Source organism: Cryptotermes secundus, unplaced genomic scaffold (genome assembly GCF_002891405.2).
Source record: "Cryptotermes secundus unplaced genomic scaffold, Csec_1.0 scaffold634, whole genome shotgun sequence".
NCBI classification, from domain to species: Eukaryota; Metazoa; Arthropoda; class Insecta; order Blattodea; family Kalotermitidae; genus Cryptotermes; species Cryptotermes secundus.
This window is the reverse complement of record NW_019737091.1, coordinates 1,128,152-1,149,512: the sequence shown is the minus strand read 5'-3', so window position 1 is coordinate 1,149,512 and position 21,361 is coordinate 1,128,152. Positions and strand designations below refer to the sequence as shown.

General features: G+C 38.3%; 1 protein-coding gene across 1 annotated transcript in view; it reads right to left on the bottom strand.

The window, feature by feature from the left end:
• Window positions 1-6,907: 6,907 nt before the first annotated feature.
• LOC111870158 (chondroitin sulfate synthase 1) overlaps window positions 6,908-21,361 on the bottom strand; it is a 73,591-nt gene continuing 59,137 nt past the window's right edge. Inside the window, exons 3-7 of the mRNA XM_023862214.2 lie at window positions 18,684-18,824; window positions 15,961-16,141; window positions 14,562-14,719; window positions 11,393-11,594; window positions 6,908-8,720 (exon numbers count right to left, since the gene is read on the bottom strand). Of these exons, the coding sequence (XP_023717982.1) occupies window positions 7,675-8,720; window positions 11,393-11,594; window positions 14,562-14,719; window positions 15,961-16,141; window positions 18,684-18,824 (1,728 nt within the window). The 3' untranslated portion in view covers window positions 6,908-7,674. The remainder of the gene's footprint in view (window positions 8,721-11,392; window positions 11,595-14,561; window positions 14,720-15,960; window positions 16,142-18,683; window positions 18,825-21,361) is intronic.

Genomic DNA, 21,361 nt, shown 5'->3' with positions numbered 1-21,361 from the left:
ATGTGATGTGATAGTGGTTTCCTATTTGTAGTGATGTTTGCCCTCTGAAGATGGTCCACAGAGACCGAAACATGTAAGGGTGTTAAGTTTTTGTGTAGTAAAAAACTTACAGGTCACATTGGATGGAGTGATTTATAATTTGTAATTGTTATTGTGACGGACCAGAATGAAACAAATCATAACATTTCTAATTACAATGTGAAAGAAATAAATCCTACACAAACAATTTTCATATCTTTATAGCATATTTTCTCTTTCACCTGGAACAAGAACGTGACTGCTTAATGATAGCCTCACTGGATATAACAAGCTTGTGTTTCAGTGAAGATCAGTTTTCTGGGATAATGTTCCCCCCGAAATTCTGGTAACTCTCTACCAGGCTACATGGCATCACTTCTCAGTAGTCAGTTATCTTCATAGCCACTGCCATGAGAATCTCAGATCTGACATATTTTTCTTTATTCTTCAAGATCTTTCGTTTTCATTTGTCACCAGTACTGTGCATTGCATCAGCATCATCAGTCTTCCACATCTAGGCTTAGTGGCCTGTTATGAGCTGGTGCCTGCATTTTTATGTGTTGTATTTTTAATTTCACTCCAGCTGCTGGCCCAGTTGTAAATTACGCTCTTTTATGTTGTATTCCTTCATCTCATTAGTGTTTCTTTGTCCTATGCTGTCTTCTTTAAAATCATAAAAAATTCCTTCATTTTCATTTTTAAAAAAACATGTAATATTCATCCAGCTGTTTGGCCCTGTATTATCAGTTGCAGTTCAGAATTGTCTCTTGGTCCATAGGCTGAATAAGGGAGGAAGCATTAGGAGGGAGAAAGACACTAATTTTCAATCCTTCCTTCTCGCCAAATCAGTTGAGGGGTGAGCAGGAGCACTGTCCAGTAGCAGCAAGGCTTTCATGTTTTTGGGTTCATGTTTAAGTTCATAGAGCTGGTGTTTCTAGACCTCAGGTACAAAATGATTATGAAACCAGCTGGCAAACAATTTTTGTGTTGCCCATGCTTTCTTACTGGTCATGTAAATAACTAATTTTAAGTGATAAGATACTCTGCATGGGCACACACAAGTGCTGTTAAGTTTTCTTTGTTTAGCTTCCTACAGGTACTGAACTCTCCTTTTTGTTGGCTTGAGTATTCTCTGGGACAGTCTTCTAAAAGAAGCCCATCTCATCTGTATTATACACTTGAGAAAATTTTTCTAAATTTTTCTTGAAACGGCTCAATACTCGCATCATCTGCACTCAAGTCTTCGCCACAGATTTTTCTATTTGCCTACTATAGAATCTAAAAAGCCAGCATGTACTAACCTTGAAATCAGGCCCTCCAAGTCTCTGAGCAAGCCTCTCTGCAGCAGCCTGCAACTCCACTCCTCTTTTAGAGATGCTGACAGAAAGTTATTGCTTGTACCAGTGGTAAAAATCAATTTTGTTCTGCTTGGGTCCAGTTGTCTTTTTCCACTTTTCAGCTTGATCATTACGAGGATCATCCTGTTTTAGCACAAATTCCAGTGTTTGTTTGTAATTTTTTTAATGCCATATTTTAGTTCTTCTCTGACTTATTGTCTTGCTGCTGCTACTGTCTGTAGACACTGGATGCAACTATGGTGTTCCTTGGACAATTATTTCTCTGCCTGGGGTGCCGTCCTTACAACTTTTCCCCATTTTTCCTTACACATTTCTTGTCATTGTCAAAGTGACAGGCTGGAAAGGTAGAAGGATGGACGAGCACCAGCGGACACTGGTCTGGTGGCTACGAATTTATATACATAGTTCTCTTGGAAAGGTCTGGTAGGATGATGACTAGCTTTGGTTAATAGCAGCATAGCCAGATATCTGCTCTCTAGGTTTTAACAGGACATAAAAATACTGGTTGCGCATGCACACACCATGATCATGCAGATGTACCTCAGAGTGAGATTTTATTATGTAACAAATGTATGCTGACACTGACACACCTATGTTTACAGGAGTCCACTTTAATGATGTACTTTCATTAAGTCACAATGGCTAAATAAGTTGTTGTGGCTCACACTGATCACTAACAAGTAATGTATCCCAGTTGGCTGAATAGTTAAGTGGTTGTTAACTTAATAATTCCAAAGGGTGATGATTCTGCATCCTACCACTTGAAAAGACTGGGAATGGCCTCCATGTAGGAGTGCCCTGTTCTGGAATAGTAGACACTTCAGGACTCCCATCTTCCATCATAATTTGCCTCCCTCAAAATCCTCCATTAGCTCATTTCAAGTAGGTGTCAACACTTTTATTATATTTCAGTATCCTGTTGCACTGGGGCACAATTTTAAATTGTAAACTACCCTGTCTCTAATGCAACAAAGTTAGTCCTTTCTTAAAGGACACTAACATATAACTAACATATAATTCACTAAAAAGTGTTTGTTAAATATTTTAAAATGTCATTAACTATGTACATGGTTATATACTAAAATATATTTAGTTCACTAAAAATTTTTTGTTAAATATCATTAACTATGCACTTGGTTAATGACATTTTAAAATATTTAACAAACACTTTTTAGTGAATTAAATATATTTTAGTGTCTTTTAAAGAAAGGACTGGCTTTGTTTTATTACAGATGGAATACTTTACAATTTAAACTGGTCAATACTTTTACACTTCCCAATCAGCTACCTTCCTCAGGGAAATCTCGACCTTAACCCTCGACACAACATACAGACCCATGAGGGATAACTCTGAAAGTGTCGGTTCAAGAAACTCCTACTCCAGAATTAATGAGTGCATGAATCTATTAAATCTCACATGAAAAAAAAAACATTGAGGTCTTAAAACTTCATAAAATTCTAAGAAAGACAACCTATGCTTCCAGCCTTCCCAGCAAGACCTGGCCTAAGTTGGCACAAGGGTGCAAGAATGGGATCCTCCCTCTTCTGGATTTCCAACATGTGTGAACACATGTTAATCACTCTTGGCCATACTGGGCAGTTACAATATAAGGTGGATCTACTTACAGTATATTGATTCATTACACTCTGAATGGAGTGGGTAAGTCGATTAGTGCTCCACTGGCTATTTTGATTAAGGGGTGGGTCGTTCGTATGGGTTTGTTCACCATGATAAAGTTTGTTTAAAATTTCCATTTTTATCTTGGAGGGTTAGAATCTTATGTTTTCCCATAGCACTCATTTTAGCATATAGAAAATAAACTACTACTAAAACAAACACAAATAAAAAGTAAGCTTACTGAAACACTAACATCCACTGTTCATGTAATGTAGAAACTCTTAGGTTAGTTCTCTGAGTATGTATAATCTCATGGCCTATTTTCTAGATCTACAATACTTTGACTTTAAATCTCTTTTGAAATCGATGTGAGGCCTACATGAATATTACCTATGCTAGTGATAGTGACATCCGAATTAGTGGGGTTTCACTACATATATCATCTTCATCGTCCTTTAGCTCCCACTGGAGCAAATGACATTAACAAAGTGTTGCCATCTCACATGCTTCTTGCTGTCTCCCCATGTCTTCCCAACAGCCAAGTCTTCCTCTCATATTGTTCTCTACCAACTCCTCTTCCTTCCCTTTTTCCTTCATCCCTGTGGGTTCCACTCCATAGCCTCCTTCTCAACTGCAGTTTCCTTTAAAATAGTGTGGCCAATTCAGTTCCATTTATGTCTGGTTATCTGTTCAGTTATTTTTATTTCATTTGCCTGTTTCCATAGTTCATCATTTGTTATTATAACTGGCCATCTCACCTTCAGTCTTCTATGGAGCCATCGATTTACAAAATTTTGTAATTTTCTACATATTTCCTGGGTGACTCACCATGTCTCACATCCATATAACAGAACTGATTTCAAATTACAGTTGAAAATTCTTAGTTTTGTTCTTAATGAAATATCACTTGATTTCCAAACTTTCTGTAGGTGAGTAAAAGCCCCATTTCCTTTAGAAATTTTATTTCTTACATCTCCCATACTACCACCCTCCTTTGTAACTATACTACCAAGACAAGGGAATTTATTAGCATTAGCATTAGCATTAAGTATTTTTATTTTTATTATTTATGCTCATTGCTTATATATAAAGTACATTAGAGGCTGAACTTTTTTTCATGGATTATATTCAAGTTCTCTAGGGCTAGCGAGATTTCTGTTGTTAAGTAGATGGAAGAATTTTAGGCTCAATTGGAAACCACTGTGGGAAAACAAGTTGGAAAACCATACAAAATTTTACAAAAGGCTTGTAAACTAGTAGGAGGTTACTGTGGGATGTCTAATTATATTAATATACAACAAAATAGCAACAAATCCTATTATTTCACCCAGTGGAATATTTCTCCAATTACTGCTCTGGCATGTGGTGAAAGGTGGTGTTGGTTTGAGGGAACAAATGTGCATATTTGTTGTTCTCTGTCACTAGTAGGATTAGAAATGCTGTGGGGGAAGGGGGAGGGAGGGAGGGAGGAAGAAAAAAGAAATACGGTAAAAAGAAACTGGTGTAGCATCAGATGGAGGGGTGTGTTTTGGTGACTAAAAGTTCACAGTATTCAAAGACTGGCAGCCATGGATTATCACTAGTTTCTTTAACTTTCAGCCAGTTCTTGTCAAAATCATTCTTAATGTCATCTTTACTTTGGTTTTGCCCACCAACATGATTCATCACATGCCTGCTGGGGGCAGCAGTGAATCTTCTTTGTTGTGGTGGGTATGGAAGAATGGAATCAATCGTCAGTCCACAAATCAATTTTTACACATATTGTTACTTTCATCAATTCCCTTGTCTCTTACATGGCTTGTCATTTCATATATGCATGGGAGAATTAAACTTTAAATCCCCACAATGCAGGAAAATTTCACTACACACTATGAAACACACACCATGCAGTGCATCATAAATTAATTTTCATAAAAGATCAAGGAAAAATCAATTATAGATCAAAGCAAGATGCAGTGAAACCTCACCAATTTGGAATTCGTGATAATTCAGAGAAGACCTTGATGATCACATTGCTGTGACCAGTGATCACAAACTGCCAAGTGTGGTGCTAGTGTAGATGGTGGTACATACATTTAGGCCTCACATCAAACATGAAGGCCAATTTAAGTGATATTCAAAATCAAAGCATTCCAAGCATAGAAAATTGACTGCAAAAGAGTAGATACACAGAGCACTAGCAGTAAAAAAACATACAAAAGAGGAACACAAACCAAAAAAATTAATTCTTATATAAAATCTCAATAAAACTAAGTACAAGGTGGTTCAAATATGACCGGGACTGATTTTAAAAAAAACTATAATTGCCAAACATTTACTTGCACATGTCAGTCTTCAATGTACTCCCCTCTGGAGTCAACACATTTTTTCCAACATTCTGGAAGCATTCTGATGCCCTTTTCAAAACAAGTTTGTGGTTGGCAGCATATCCACTCCCGAACAGTCTGGATGACAGCATATCCACTCCCGAACAGTCTGGATGACAGCATATCCACTCCCGAACAGTCTGGATGATGGCGTCGTCGTCCACAAACCACATGCCTTGCAAGTCTGATTTGAGCCTTCCAAACAGGGAGAAATCACCTGGGGCCAAATTGGGACTGAACGGCGGATGTGTCAGAAGGTTCCATTTCAATTTCCGGAGGGTTTCCATTGTTATTTTAGCCTTATGGAAGCATCTGCCAGAAAGTCTACATGGATAACCCCCTGCCAGTCCCAGAAGAATGTTGACATCACTTTTCCTGCTGAATGGCTCCTCATGGGTTTGGGAGAACTGGTATGCCGCCACTTGCGTGGTGACTGCTGGGACTCGGGAATGAAGTCGTGCACCCACATTTCATCGGTGGTCACTACAGACTTCAAAAATGCATCACCTTTGTCTTCAAACTGCTGTAGGAGATGACTGGCAGCTTGCACGTGCACCATTTTGTTCACGTCTGTCAAAGTGCATGGTACCTTGCCATAGTGCAGTGGTATTTCACAATGTCTTCTACACTACCAACACTGATGGACAGCATTGCTCCAAGTTCTTTGATAGTGATGCGCCTATTCTCACGAATAAGCGTGTCTGCATGATCAGTGTTTGACTCGGTGACAGATGTTCACGGCCGACAATGATGCAGTTCATTCTCCACGCGCTCTTTGCCCTCTCTGAAGCACTTACACCACTCAAACACATGGGTCTGTAAGAGAGACACTTCCCATACTGTTGTTGGAGTCTGTGGTGAATTTCAGTGGACGGGACGTTTTCTCCAAGGAATTTGATCACAATGCGTTGTTCCACGCTCCGCAGTACCTTCTGTTCACTCATCACTCTAGCAACTCCCAGACAGGACTGAACAGTTTCTAACCCAAACAGGGGGGGGGGGTGGAGGTTGTGGCTTCTCTCTCTCAAAGTTGCACAGCTGCTGCGCAGTGCGGCTTGTTTACATACAGATCATTCCTGGTCATATTTGAACCACCTTGTAATTTATTTTATAATATGCAATCTAAGTTCCAAAATAAAGTTGTATTGCCTAAAAAGTCCATTTTATAACATCCTTGAACATATTTTCAGTAGCACTTCTATAATTCGGACTTTCAGTAATTTGGACAAGGGTTCATTCCCAATTAGCCTGAATTAGTGAGGTCTTGCTGTATAATGAAATGAGATCCAAGCAGGAGGTTCAGACTGCATGTAATGATTCTTGCTGCAGTCTAAGTGACAAGATGGAAAATAAAAGCACATAAGAACTGTGGCCTACAGATAGGTCTGTGGCACACTGTTCAAGACCAGTGGTGGCATATAAATAGGCCAACCTGACACTGATAGGGTTAAACAATTTCCAAAGCGCTCTGAATACAAAAATTTGGCATGTTGTATGGTAAACCACTTGTAATAAAATAATCCACAGTATTGACCATAAAATTACCATTATTTGGGATAAACATTTATTTGTTTAAGCATAAAATATAAAATGACAACATATTCAGGCAAAACTAACCTTTTCTAAAAAATGACTATTTACTAAGAAAAGTTCACATTGCATATGAGCCATGTGTTGTAGACATGGCAGGACATGTTGTTGGTCATTAGGTAGCCTGTGTGTATCAGTGATATTGGGGAATGGCTACAGTTATGTGGTTGCTATTTTCATGTTATAACAGATTGTGCAGTAAGTTACTTGTATATAATATGTCTCGAAAATGGCCATCAAGTTCAAGAACCTCAAATCTTACAAGTTTTCTTAAGTTTATTTTTATGTATGCATTATTATTTCTGATGGTCAAAAAGAAAATATACTTTTATATAAATGTTAACTGTAAAACTGTTTGTAGGAACACACCCTTTATAATATGGGAGTCAATGAAAAAATGGAATCTGTGTTATGGAATTTTGCAATATAGACACATTTTCAGTAACACATCCCTTACATACTCATTATTCAGAATCACTGTCTGGACTTGAGATTTGACTAGCATAACAACAGGTGTAACAGCCTGAGATTTTACTAAGGGGGAACTAGAGCCAAATTAGTATCACTATAATCTCGATGGTTTCATCATGGCAGTGGCTGAGAACAAGCACAAAGTGATTATGACTCTTTGTATTTCTGAGTGACCAGCTGCAGCAAAACACATAAATATGCAGTATTTTACTGCATATCATTATAATGTACCTATATACAGATACTGCAATTATCAAGATGGTGGTTCTTGATGTTTTCTATATTTTGCAAATTTGAATATCTGGTCCCTGTGGTTGTATATATATTGTGCAAGTTTAGGAACACTTCCATATGTGTCTGCACGTGAGCCTCTACACATAGAAAATTGAACATCATCTAATTTGGGGTCACAGTCTACAATGTGAAACACGTGTACAAGCTGAGGATCTGCTGCACGGAACACTGAGAAGTTTGCTGCGACAGATACAAATTTATCAAACAAGTTAACATCCTCTTTACCCCAGCCACGGATCCCTGTATCAAAGCCCCCTACAGATTTGAGATCACTTTTGTACACACTAACAATACCATAACCGAATTGCCGCCAATAACCACTATTTTGATCCAGTATGAAATGGTTTCTTAAAGGGGTAGCCCCTTCATGAGAAAAGTTTGGATCATATTCACTAAACACTATAGGGAAGTAAGCTTGCTTCCCTTTTATTGTGTTTGTTCGTATCCTGTCGAGTGTTTTGGAAGTGAACACCATATCAACATCAACTAAGAACAAGAGGTTCTCCACTTTGTCATCATACTTGGCTGCACCTAATTCTAGGGCTTCTGCTCTAGCAAAGGAACCTGATGCAGGAACTATATAGATCCCTGAAAGTGGATACTTCTTTTGAAGTCTTTGCATCAGATTTATAGAATTGCTGAAGCTCAGTGGTTCTGTAAGGCTGGGATACAGAACCAACATGAGTGTAGTTTTCTGATCATCTTGAAGACAAACATCTTCATACACAGACAGAAAACGTTGGAAAGCATCAATTCTCCCAGATAATGGGAGTATGAAATTGATGACTTTGTCCCTTATCTTGTTCAAAGCCTTTTTAGTTTCATGTGGACTCAGAGCTCCTGGAAGAACTCCTATTTTTAATAGTCCATTCTCAAAAGCCTCTCTGAAGGTTGACTGCACATGATGTGATTCCAGTGGATCTTCATGGACCGAATCATTTTCCTCCTCTTCATGTGGTTTGACATGTACTTCTTCGCCATCTACTGTTTCACGAATTTCAAGCCCTGGAACATTTCAGTAGCAATATTAGTACTACATGTCAGTTTAAAGTATGGAAAGAACAATGAACTATTAGAATAATGTGGAATTCAAATGGTATCAGTAATGGAGATTACTACAGCATTCTAAAATGTGACACAGTTCAAGATAATAGGGATAAAATGACTGAATGTCTAGCATGCAAAATGAATGCATTTAAAGATTAAAAACAAAAATATTATAATTTTATAGGGATATATATGAATCAAAGAAGGAGTACCAGCATATGGTGAACTTGGACAGAGATGAGAATGGTAATATACAAGTGTATTAATATAAACAATAGATATATATTTAAGCACAAAGAAGTGGGAAATGTATTGGTTATTTGCAGATCTTCAGAAAGCTTTTAATACTGTGGTGAGGGTGGCTTTATAGTGGAAACTGGATAAAAAAGGCAAATCAACTAAATTTACTGAAGGTTTAAAGGAAATAATAATGATAATAGGATAGGAGTGAAGTGGGAAGGCAGTTACATGCTAGAGGAGTTAGTTAGATTCATATGCTGGGTAAAGATAATGTTGCACATCATTTCCAGCTTTATTCAGCACATCTATAGCTGATGTACTGAAAAATACTGGATGAGGCCAACACCTATCCTCCAGTAATGCTGAGGAAACAGGTATCAGGATAACTTTTTGCAGATGACCTAGAAGCAGGTACACTAACTAGTACAGGCTAGAAAAGGGCAGTGAATTGTATAGAGCAATTCTGCAAGGAATGGAAGATGAAATAGATGTAGAGAAGAAAAAGATATTACTGTTTAAGAAATAAGGAAAATTATGTACGAGGGAGAGTCAGTAAAGAGGTCATAAAGGGATATTAAACATAAAACAACTGTATTTATTTATCGCATTTATTTCTCAGCATATCCTTCACCAACACTGATACACTTGTCCCATCACTTTACCAGTGCATCGAAACATACAGCACAGAAGTTTTTTGACTGTCATCTCAGGGATTTCTGCACCTCTGTTTCAACCTCTTCATAACTGGCAAAAGCTTTGCCACTAAGGTGGTTTTTTAATGGACCAAACAGATGGAAGTCACCAGGGGCGAAGTCTGGGCTGTAAGGCAGAGGTTCAAGAAGTTCCAACTGTAGTTCTTGAATTCTCCTGGGTTACTTGGGCTGTATGAGGTCTGGCACTGTCATGATGAAGCAGTATTCTTCTTGCCAGTTGGCCTGGAAGATTTCTGCAAATTGCATCCCAAAGCTTCTACAGAACTTCACAGTATGATTCAGAATTCACATTTTCACCACGCTTCTGAAAATGTGCTAACAGTACTCCCTGAGAATCAAAAAACACATAAGCATCACCTTCCCAGCCGTTGACATACTCGTAACCTTAAACCTTTTGGTTGAACGTGAACTTGAATGTTTCCATCGCATTGAAGCATGCTCTGATTCATGTTGATAGTGGTGCACCCATGATTTGTCCGAGGTAACAATCCTGTTAGACATATCTTCACCTTCATCTGCATACTGTAAGAGATGTTGCAAGGAAGACCCATTTGCTTCATTTTTCTCGTCGATCCTTCAGTTCTTTGGGCACCCACCATGTGCACACTTTCAGAAACTTCAACTGATCATGCATTATGCTGTATGCTAAACAATGGGAACACCATATTGTCTATTGTTTTCATCCTGTCAGCTTGAATCAACTCTTCCACTCATTGTACAATCACTTCTGTCACAATATAAACAGGACAACCTGGTTGGGCATCATCTGTGACTTTCAAACGTCCTTTAGAGAATTTATCAACCCAACTGTGAACTGTTTAATGCAACAAACACTTCCCGATGTAAACAGGAAACGTTTGTTTATGAATATCCTTTGCATTGAGTACAAGAGATTGCTGCTCTTCGGTAATATACTCCTCAAGCACGGTCACCATTTTGACTACAAAAGCCAACCTCTTAACATGTGCAGGTGCATTTACTACCTAGACTGTCTTGAAGCTGAACTTTGCTTCTACCCACTGATGCACATAGAAAACCATATAAAACATCCATTACAGCTGTTTTATTTCGATTTGTGACCTATTTACTGATTCTCCCTTGTAGGAATACAAAATGGAGACGGGATGGAGGAATTAGAAGTAACAAATAACATTAAATATTTAGGGGCAAACTTGCCTACTAGGGAAAATGGGATAAAGAAACAAGTACCAATTCAGGGGTAAATTATCGTTGGATAGTATTAATGTGTGTTTAGCAAAGGCACCAAATATACAGGTCATATTATTATAACAATTTCATACTTCACTAATAGAGTCCAGGATGATGACATCTGAGCAAGTGTTAGGTTCTCAGATAGGCCTTTGCTCCTTGGAGGTTGTTAGTTCAAACAGAAAATCCAAGAGGTACACTGTATAAAATCATTTTCTCCAAATAACCGAACAGCAGTAGATACTGCATGTTTTAAAACAAAATGCAAGTAGACACACAGTATATGCATGATATCCAAATGTGACTTCTCATTTTCTATGAACTAATATGCATGTAAATATTTGTGTGTGCATGTGAATGGGTTAACAGAAGATGTACAAAGACAGCTAAGTGAAAAGTGAACAAATACAATTCAACAAATCTTGTGTCTTGTGGGATATTTTATGGGCATGAATGAAGTTACTGTACCTGTGAATTGCTGCTGAAGGTAGACATGTCTGCGGACAGGAACAGTCATCTTGCGACCACGATATTTCTTGTATACCAGTAACAAGTCCAGAATGTAATCAGCCCCATACTGAGGACTCAGTCTGTGGTAACCATACAAAATTTCACGATATTCGATCACACGACCACGTTGCTTAGAGTACATATTTATCATTTCCATTACCTTAAAGAGGAAAAATTTTGTAATTACACAAGTGTACCTGAACTGACAGCAGGAGTCATGTTTTCTACTTCCATTTTCCTTTTGCAATATGCACTAGGACAGTTATTCTCAAGTGCAGCAAGTACCTACTTACCAGAACATTTATAGCATTAGGTTTGTTCAAATGAAACTTGTTCAGAGTGTTCTTAGTGAAAACAGCCAGTTTCAGGTGATTGTGTAGCAGTGTGCATGATCCTAATTTTCTCAGACTCAGTGATGAAATAAAAGTAAAGTAAAAAAGAAGTAAAGGTATCCCTATAACAGGCTGTGGAAGCCCACATTTTCTAGACAATCAGCTCATAGATGGCAGCAAGGTTGTCAGCCTAATTTCCAATTGGGTTTAACTTGAACCACCACAGAAAACAACTGACCAGATTTAAGGTGCTAATCAAGTTTTTTTCATAACTTTGTGTTTTCTATGGGTGTACAACTCACACTATAGGAAAAACAAGGATTGAGGCTGCTGAGTAGAATATTTGGACATAATGGAGGAGCTGACAAAAAATGGAGGAAGCAGGATGATAATTAGGACTTCATAATTTGTATTCTCTATCACAGTGATTAAATCAAGGAGGATGAAATGAGAGGGCATGTAACAAGCATGGGAGAGATGTGAAATGCAGAGAGAATTTAGTTAGGAAACCTAGAAGAAAGGGAGAATTTGGGACACCCTGGCATGAACAGGAGGATAATATTGAAATCAGTCTTACAGGAACAACACATAAGGATGTGTACTGTATTAATCTGGACTAAGGTAAAGTCCAATCATGGGGTCTGGTTTGATATGGACATGGAATGTGTGACAGTCTCTAATTTTGATCACTGTGTATAATCTTTCCATTGTGGATCTTCCCTAATATGTTCCTGTGCAACTGATAGCCTCTGAAGGTATCTGTATAATTTGCCCACAGGCTACAGTGCATCTCTGTGTACAGCTGGTATTGTAACCTCATACAGCACATGTACTGGTAGTCTGGTGTGTGGTGGTGGGTGCTGCTCATTGTTGGTTTTATCTCACAGATGGCAGCTGTGGCTGTTACCAGCAGGCAGTTGGCAAGTTATTGGGAAGTGGTATTGAAGGTTGAATATCCATACAGTATAAATTTCTTCTGTAGTGGGGGGGGGCCCAGTAACTTGAGGAGTATCTTAGATAAACGGTGCCGGGATGCTGTGACTGAGGGGCAGTCAAAGAATACTCATATGTGTCCTGTGGTTCCTGGGAACTAAGAGCAGTTACCTGTGGTGTGATGACTCTGCTGTGTAATATTATCCAAGCAGCATCTCCAGCTTTGCTGAGAATAGACTGCCCCCACTTAGGTGTACCCATTTGCCAGTGACATTCCCCATTTAAAATTACGTTTTCATGAGAGGTTAACAGAAAGAATTTTCTGTAGGTCATATTTCTGGGTAAGGGGAGGGGATTCAATTGGGTGTTTGATGGCAAAAGAAGCAGAGTGTAATATAACGGGATTGTTCTGCACTGTGTTGGAAAGTACATTGTCATTATGCAATATCCACTTGTCCAGCCATAGGTTTTAGTCATTTTTAATGACTGCACTGTTGTAAGTATTCTAAAATTTAAAAGTATAATGTTTATTTTGTAGAAAAAATTGATTTGAATAATTCCTGTGATAGCAATGAAAGGAGATGATTTGGACCTATGATTCAAACATTCACACTTTTTTCAGTTTCAGAGATTACGGATTTTTCTGTCCTAGACTTTGTCATTTTGTTTCTTTGCCATACTGGAAGAACAAATTTTCATCAAAAGTTATATTTTATCCAAAAGGTCCGTTTTTTCGAAGTCTTGCTCAATGGTCTGATCAAATTTCTTTTCCCTAAACTTTTGCTTTCCTTAGATTTCTCAGCTTCATTTTGGCAGAGACTTTGTTCATATTTATATCTCCGATAAAAGTTAATCTTACAGTTTCTGCATTCCTGTTCAGTTGTTCAGCTGCTTTCCAGACAGTAAAGTGGGAATTATTTTCCACCATTTCGGTCACTTTCCCACATACTGCCCAGTTCTTGAAGGTGACAGATCTTTTGTTGTCTAGCACACCTTCATTTATCATGAAATTGCTCAATCAGTATTGAAGCCTACCTTCTACCTATTCCTTCCTTTCCATAAACTTGCTGCAAAAGTATGTAAAATGCAAATGTCATTTTAATTCAGATTTGCTAAAAATTTTAAGTTATTTGTCTTTTTTAAAAAACGATCGTCCATGGTCCTGACAAACGAAACAATGTGCCAAGAAAACACACTAAATCTTACTGACATGCTGACACAAAACTGCTGAATCACATAGCTATATGTAACAATGTGCACTAACTAATCAGTTACTGCACAGATGCATCAGTCCAGTTATTTATTTACCAGACCTCATACACAGCTTATATTAAATACAACTGCTCTGCCCCTTTGGTTAATTAAGCATCATACTATGAAAGGCTGAAGTGGAGTATAGGTATAGCTCCTTGCATCCTTAACATTTGGCTCTGGAGGGAGAGTGGTCAGCTTCATGTCAAGGCTGCTTTATCCCTGGAGAAAGTGTCCTTGGTACTATTTGGATAGAAGGTTGAGTGGGCCGGCCCCAGGGCCGGTCTAGACACAATGGGAAAGAGAAAAATCTCTGCCTCTTCTGGCAATCAAATGCCTATCATCTAACTTGTAGGCTAAATTAATACATTAAAATTCCAATTTAATTTTCTTTAACATCATTTTTTCCCTCATTTAATGTAGTTACAAGGATCCCAAATCAATAACATTAATACTAAATTACATCATATTTAAGATTTTCCTCAGTTTAGTGTTCAAATCCACAGTTCCTGAAGGACATCTTAAATAGGGTTTTGCTTTTATACTGACTGATCTGTCCTGACTTCTGAAACAAATGGAAGACCTAAGAGAAATATTATACAAACATTTACCTCCCGGACAACGTCATCCAGGCCTTCCTTCAGTGGAGATTCAATACGACGTCGGGGATTGGTATTGCCAGCAGAGTAGAGGGAGCGTGAAATAAAATCCCATGTCAGGACTTCTCCTTCTGAGCGAGGAGTAAATTTATTTAGACCAGGTTCCAAACCTGCAACAAAGAGACAGTGTTGATTTTCATGTGGGGTTCTCATCTAGCCAAAAATGTCTAGTTCAGCCCACTGTGAGGGAATGTTGGCTGAAACTTATAACAGACAATAGCAGTATACCTTGTATTTTAGCAGTTAAAACTTGGAAGTAACAACTGTATGTATGACACATACATACATTTGAACATAAAAGCTGTATATTTTGTTAAATACTAGGAATTATAAACCAGATTTTCAAACCATCACTGGTACCTAAACATATTGCAGTAAGAAATGATGATACTTGCTAGACAATGAGTATGTTAACTCAATCAGTGAAGCTTCTGACTTGCATTCAGGTGGCAACTGGTTCGAAACTTGGCTGGTGCACCAGTTATTGTGACGAAGGTATTCTGTGATTTTCCTCAGTCCCTCAGGCAAATATTGGGATAGTATCTCAAATTAGGAAATGGCTGCTTTCTTCCTGATAGTGTTGTTATGTAAACCATAAGAAATATAGACTTGTTACAGAAATATTATCTTACCATAGAGAATAACAGACAGTAAGGAGAACTGATGACAGGCAACTGATATCAGCAGAAATGCATTTCATGAGGAGTACTAAAGGATGCCCCTAAGGTAAAGAAGTAAGAGGTAAAGTTATTCCTAAACTTAATTATGAAGTTAAGCACCATGCCATGAAGACATACATGGGAATGGAAGTATAGCTTCACGATTCTTGAACCTAACACTAGAAAGAGGTGAGTGGTGATCAGCTTCACACCCTAGCCACTTTAATCCTGGTACCCATTGGAGAGAAGGCTGGGTGGGCCTAAAGTGCAAGTCTTATTGCAACTGAGAAGAGAAAAACCTCTTGCCCTTGTTGGGAATCAAACTCCAGTCCTCCAGCCTGTAGCCTAGTTGCTACAGTGACTGAGCTATCCCAGCTCCTCTTCAGACCATAAAGGGATAGGAGAATTTATGAGAGAATTACAAATTCCACAAATAACAATCTACTGGATACAGAAAATGGAAAGAATATGTTCACAGGATGACCTCTGAGAGAATTAGAAAGGATTAGCTCAAAATATCAACCGAATGGAAACGGAGGCTTCAGAAAACCTCTGTAGCAACAGAAGGATTCTTTCTGTTTTGTAATATCTGTAACAGGTCCAAGAGATGCTGGTGATGATGAGTATTTATTTTCTGTATCAGTCCATTCAAACTCGTTAATATCATTCCTCTGAGGCAGTTCCAGTCTTACCTAACATAGCTGTATCTCCAAGGAACATTTGGCTTCCCATTTTGTCAGGGAAGAGAGGCACATTACTGCCTAGCATCATTGTCTCTGCTGCATTAGATCTGTGGCCAAGTAGCGTCATCATGTTGGCAATGTCACGGTGAAGTGCTAATGCCCGTTGCTGCAACTCTTGGATCTTCAGACCCTGTATGAGCACAAGAGCATAAAAGTAAGTTATTTATTTATATATATATATATAAGTAAAAGTAAAAGAAAAAGTTGCTGTGAGATGGTTATAAAAGACTTTTATTGATATCACTTTCAAGCTAATTCACCCCCCCCCTTCCAAATAAACATGAAGTCCTGGGTAACTGTGAAAGGGCATGTCCTAAGAGAAAGACGTGTAGAGTCAGAACTTCTAAAAAAACAAGATCAAGAAACAATCATAACTGACCAACCCTCTCATATGCACTTAAAAAGAAAAATTTAAATACGTATATATATTCAGTACAAATTAGAATAAAAGTAAGACAGTAGAACTAAGGTCTGGCTAATAGTAATAAAGAGGTACTGCATTACTTTGAATAATCTGTTATTATTTCCTAAACAATGGAGTTTTTTGTTGTTTTTTAATTCGCTTAGTGGCGGGGGGAGTCCAACTGGGTCCACTCAGCACGTCAGCCACTGAATGGCCTATTGTAGCCTGCCCTGGGTGATTATGATGATGGGCGAATTTGGGCGAATGAAGAATGGCAGGGGAAACCGAAGTACTCAGAGAAAACCCGCCTCAGCCCCACTTTGTCCACCGCAAATCCCACTTGATGAGACCCGGGATCGAACCCGAGCTGCCACGGTGGGAAGCCAGTAACTAACCGCTTGAGCTATGGCGTGGCCTTAACAATGAAGTTACTACAAAACCACCAAATTACTGAATATATATAAAATATAAAAGGAGATCGGTCTTCGGTTTTATAACTAGTTTAATAATGCTGAATACTTTCAAGAATATTATCTTCTGGGTTATAACACCATGTAGCCCAAGCAAGGTACCAGTGTGAAAGCAGGTGGCAAGCTGAGAAGTGAGAACCAACTTGCCACCTGCTTTCACACTGTTGCTCGGTTTCTTCAACCTTGAAGATGGAAGCGATATGTTCCTGCGAAACGTCGAACGACTGTCAATGAACTACATGGTATAATGTCCCAAAAGATGGTACTCTTCATAACTACCGATATCTCAAATCCTACACTGAATTCTTTTAGTTGATCAAATGCAATTATATTCCAAATTCATTGACACACACCCACACAGAAAAAATATTAGTTGAAGTATATATTATTTTTAGTTTACTGGGTCCCTCGGTACTTTTTATTGATATGTCATTGCTCATATTTTCATCTAGAATTCAGTATTAGAAATTAAAAACAGTTACTGTCATTACTTTGACAAGACAAATAGTACTAACCCTTTCCATGCTACATACATACTTTCATCAACACATTCTCTGACAAGTTACATCAGGTTTCTTACAGGTGAACAAATACATACTTTGACACTTCTTTATTCTCAGCAAAGAAAGGGATAAAATCAACTTCCAAATGGCAGAGTAAACAGTAAATCTTATTGCTTTGACAGGATAGCTCAGTCAGTATAACAACCAGACTAGGTGCTGGATGACTGAGGAATTGGAGTTCGGTTACCAGGAAAGGCAAAAGATTTATCTCTTCTCCATAATGTGTTCAGGCTGGCTTTTTAACCAGTCCAGCCTCCTATACAGTGGTTACGAGGGTCTATTTTTCCAGGGGTAAAGAAGCAATGGCATGACATTGACCACTCACCTCCACCTAATGCTGAGGTCAAGAATGGTGGAGCTATAGCTCCACTCCACCATACGTCTTTATGGAATGCTGCTTAACTAATTAAGCACAGGAATAATTTTACCTTTGATACCTATACTCTAGCAAACAGGTCCAACTTCTGGGATATAATGCCATATAGTCCACATGGCTCTGCTTCCTGCCTGTTTTAGGCTGGTTCTTGTTCCCCTTATTTTTCAACCTTTAAGATGGTGGCGACATCTTCCTCCTAACATTGATGGACTTTCAACAGACTACAGAGCATTATGGCCCAGGAGACAAAATTCTTCATAACTATCATTATGAGAAACTTATACTATACATATTATCCTACACAGACACCAGTGTTTTCTTAAAATGCACATTAATTGTAATCATACTGATCAATGCTATTCAGTGAAATCTGTATCTACTATCTTTTACTTACCTCCCTACTAGTCCACGTGATTGCATAAAAGGAATAACCAAATATTTAATGAATGAATGATTTTGAATGCTGGAAAAACGAGTTTTGTTTGCAAAACCCAATTAACAGCAGAGCTGCTAAATCAGGAGTTTCGGAGAATAAGTGCAAGATTTTAGTTTGTAGGTGTTCTAAAGGGCTGCGCCATAACTCAAGCGGTTATTCGCTGGCTTCCCAACGCGGTGGCCCGGGTTCGATCCCAGGTCTACTCAAGTGGGATTTGTGGTGGACAAAGTGGCGTTGGAGCAGGTTTTCTCCGAGTACTTCGGTTTCACTTGCCAATTTTCATTTCACCAATTGCTCCAAAATCACCCTCACCTATCATCTGGGGTTGGTACAATAGGCCAGAAGTGGCCACATTACAAGGGACTTAGTCCCACCCCACTAGCAATAAAAGAAAGAGAGGTGTTCTAAAGGAACCCTTGCTTACTTTCATATAGTTGTGCACTCGGTACATATGTTGATGTTGCTTGACAGGATGCAGTGTAATGGCACGATGGACCTCCTTTTGCTTTAAATTTCCAGTGAAGGCATCATGTCCACTTGAATTGTGATATAAGATTGTCTGCATCTGCAACACAATGCCATGTCTAGTACATGATTTTATGGTAATAATTAGCATGCACCAACAGAAATGAAACTGATAAATGGTCAAAAACATAAAAGTTTAATAACTTGAAGTTATGGAAAGACTGAGGTAGGAAAACCAAAAGATATTAAGTATCATAAAAGCAAACAGTACAAAGATGTAGTTGACTAATAATTACTTTTTAGTTTGCCAGTTTTCAGTTTGTGTTTACACATCAATGTTGGATTAAGTTAATGGAGTCCCGAGGGGGAATGCAGTTCTGCAGACACTGCGGTAAATTTCAAGGGAAATTTTTGTGCAGTACACCAAGTGCAAACGCCTGTGGTGAACTATATAGACATTAAATTAGAGGCAGACCTAAATCACAGTACTATTCATTTATTTCATTATACATTCTATTGGCCTTCTTTTTTAGTTTTGGAATATATAGTCCCCCCTACTCATTAGTAAATTGGAACTATTGCTATATGTATTGGTTTTGGTTCCTTCGAAATGATTACTTTTATGTTTTCATGCTGTGTAATTTCATAATCTGTAGTCTATTTCTGCTGATATTTTTACGTTCCATTGCAACACATAGGTGGGCAATGGTATGCTCTGCATGTTCATTGTTTTTAACTGATAACGTTTTCTTTCTCTCTCAGGGATGTGGCTTTTTGCTTATACATGATAATATCAATTAAATTTCCTTCATGGCAAAAAGTTGTAAAACTGGGAAAACTCAATAAATAGCATTCTATAGCAGTTCAAATTGCATGCAGTTCTCCCTCACCCCCAAAGATGTAGAATAACAATGTGCACCATCCTGTGCTGCCATCTAGAGGATTTTTTTTTTTCAGCAGAGGTCTATATTGTATATAAATGAGCTTCGTTAAAAATGCCGAACGTATTCTTTCACTCCTCTTCACCTGGTAACGGAACAACGTAATAGTCAGTGTCTATTTCACCACTAAATGGCAAAATATGCGGATATCATGGAGAATTCTTGTTTCATCCATGAAATCACGACAAACGAAACTGCGATGGAAATGTTTCGGCCCTTTACATAATGATGGAAGCAACCTTATCAATGGAATCACATTTATTTCCTGGTGTGCATCCGGTGTAATGTCTTTCTTTTTTTCAGGAGCAGTGGCGTACCGTGCATGGAAGCATTGCTTCCGTAGTTAAGAAACGGAAAAAAAGTCATATATAAATAATTCAATTTGAATAATAAGGATATGAATATTGTCATTTAGCGCGTGTTCCTGCTCAAGGCTACATGCCTTCTCCTTCCCCTTCTTGGTGGGACGGACCAAGTTTCCTTTCGTTAATCTTCGTAATAATTTGTTTAATACGAAGGGGCCAAGGGAAGCAAATTTCGGTTTGCTGGCTAGGCCAGCGAAGGAATGTTTTCTTTCGATGGTTATGTGAAAATTAACTGTGTATGTGTGATTTCAGCCTTGTTGGGTGTTATAGGTAACATTAAGTTTTATTAAAATATTGTAAGTGCATATTTATATGGCGTAAGATTGTATCTGTGATCGTATTTTGACGCATCAGAAAGAAGCTAAACAAGCAATTGTGTGATATTGTGGTACAAGGGCAGGGGCGTGATTAGACTACACGCACAGGCCACAGCTAAAATGAATGCTGGCAGACAACGTGACTGCGACTGTGCAATCGAAAGCCTTTTAAAACGGGAGTTTAGTAGCAGGGACTTTTCGGAAAAGAAAATAATTATAGAAAGAGGCCGATTGACATGCGAGTTGCCAGAACTTGATGCACAAACCAAATTATGTGTGAGGGAATTTAATTTGGAACAGTATCCTAAAACAGAGTGGCTATCCGGTTGCGGTAATATAACAAAATTGTTTTGTTGGCCATGTCCGTTGTTTCTCATTGAAAAAAAAATTATATGGAACAGGACTGGGTTTGGTGATATCAACAATCTTCATAAAGCATTGAAACTATATGAGAACTCTCAGGCTCACATTATTTCAACAATGCAACTTGTTATGTTCGGGAAATCTCGAATTGACTGTCAACTTGACAATCAAAAGCGCCTGACGATACTACAGCATAATGAAAATGTGACAGAAAATAGGGAAGTAATGAAACGCTTGACTGATATCATCTGCCATTTAGGAAAGAGGCAATTTGCCCTCCGCGGTCATGACGAAAGCGTGGATTCTATCGGCCGAGGTAATTATGTGGAATTAGTTCACTTGTTGAGGAAATATGATCCTAAACTCAATGTTCACCTTGAGAACAGTACAGTATTTACAGGTTTATCGAACAGAATACAAATGACCTTACTGACTCAATTAGTGACGTAAAATTTGGTGAGTTGATTGCTACCAGTTCGTTTGTTAGATACCACTGCTTTCCTTACCAAAAATAGTACCGCACGTCACTATGCATAAGTATTGTAGCTAACACTGTAAAGTGTTGACGTTTGTGATTTCTCATACTTACATCCTTTGGTAACCCCCAAAAATTACTTAATAAGACACTCCATGACTCTGATTGACAAAAAG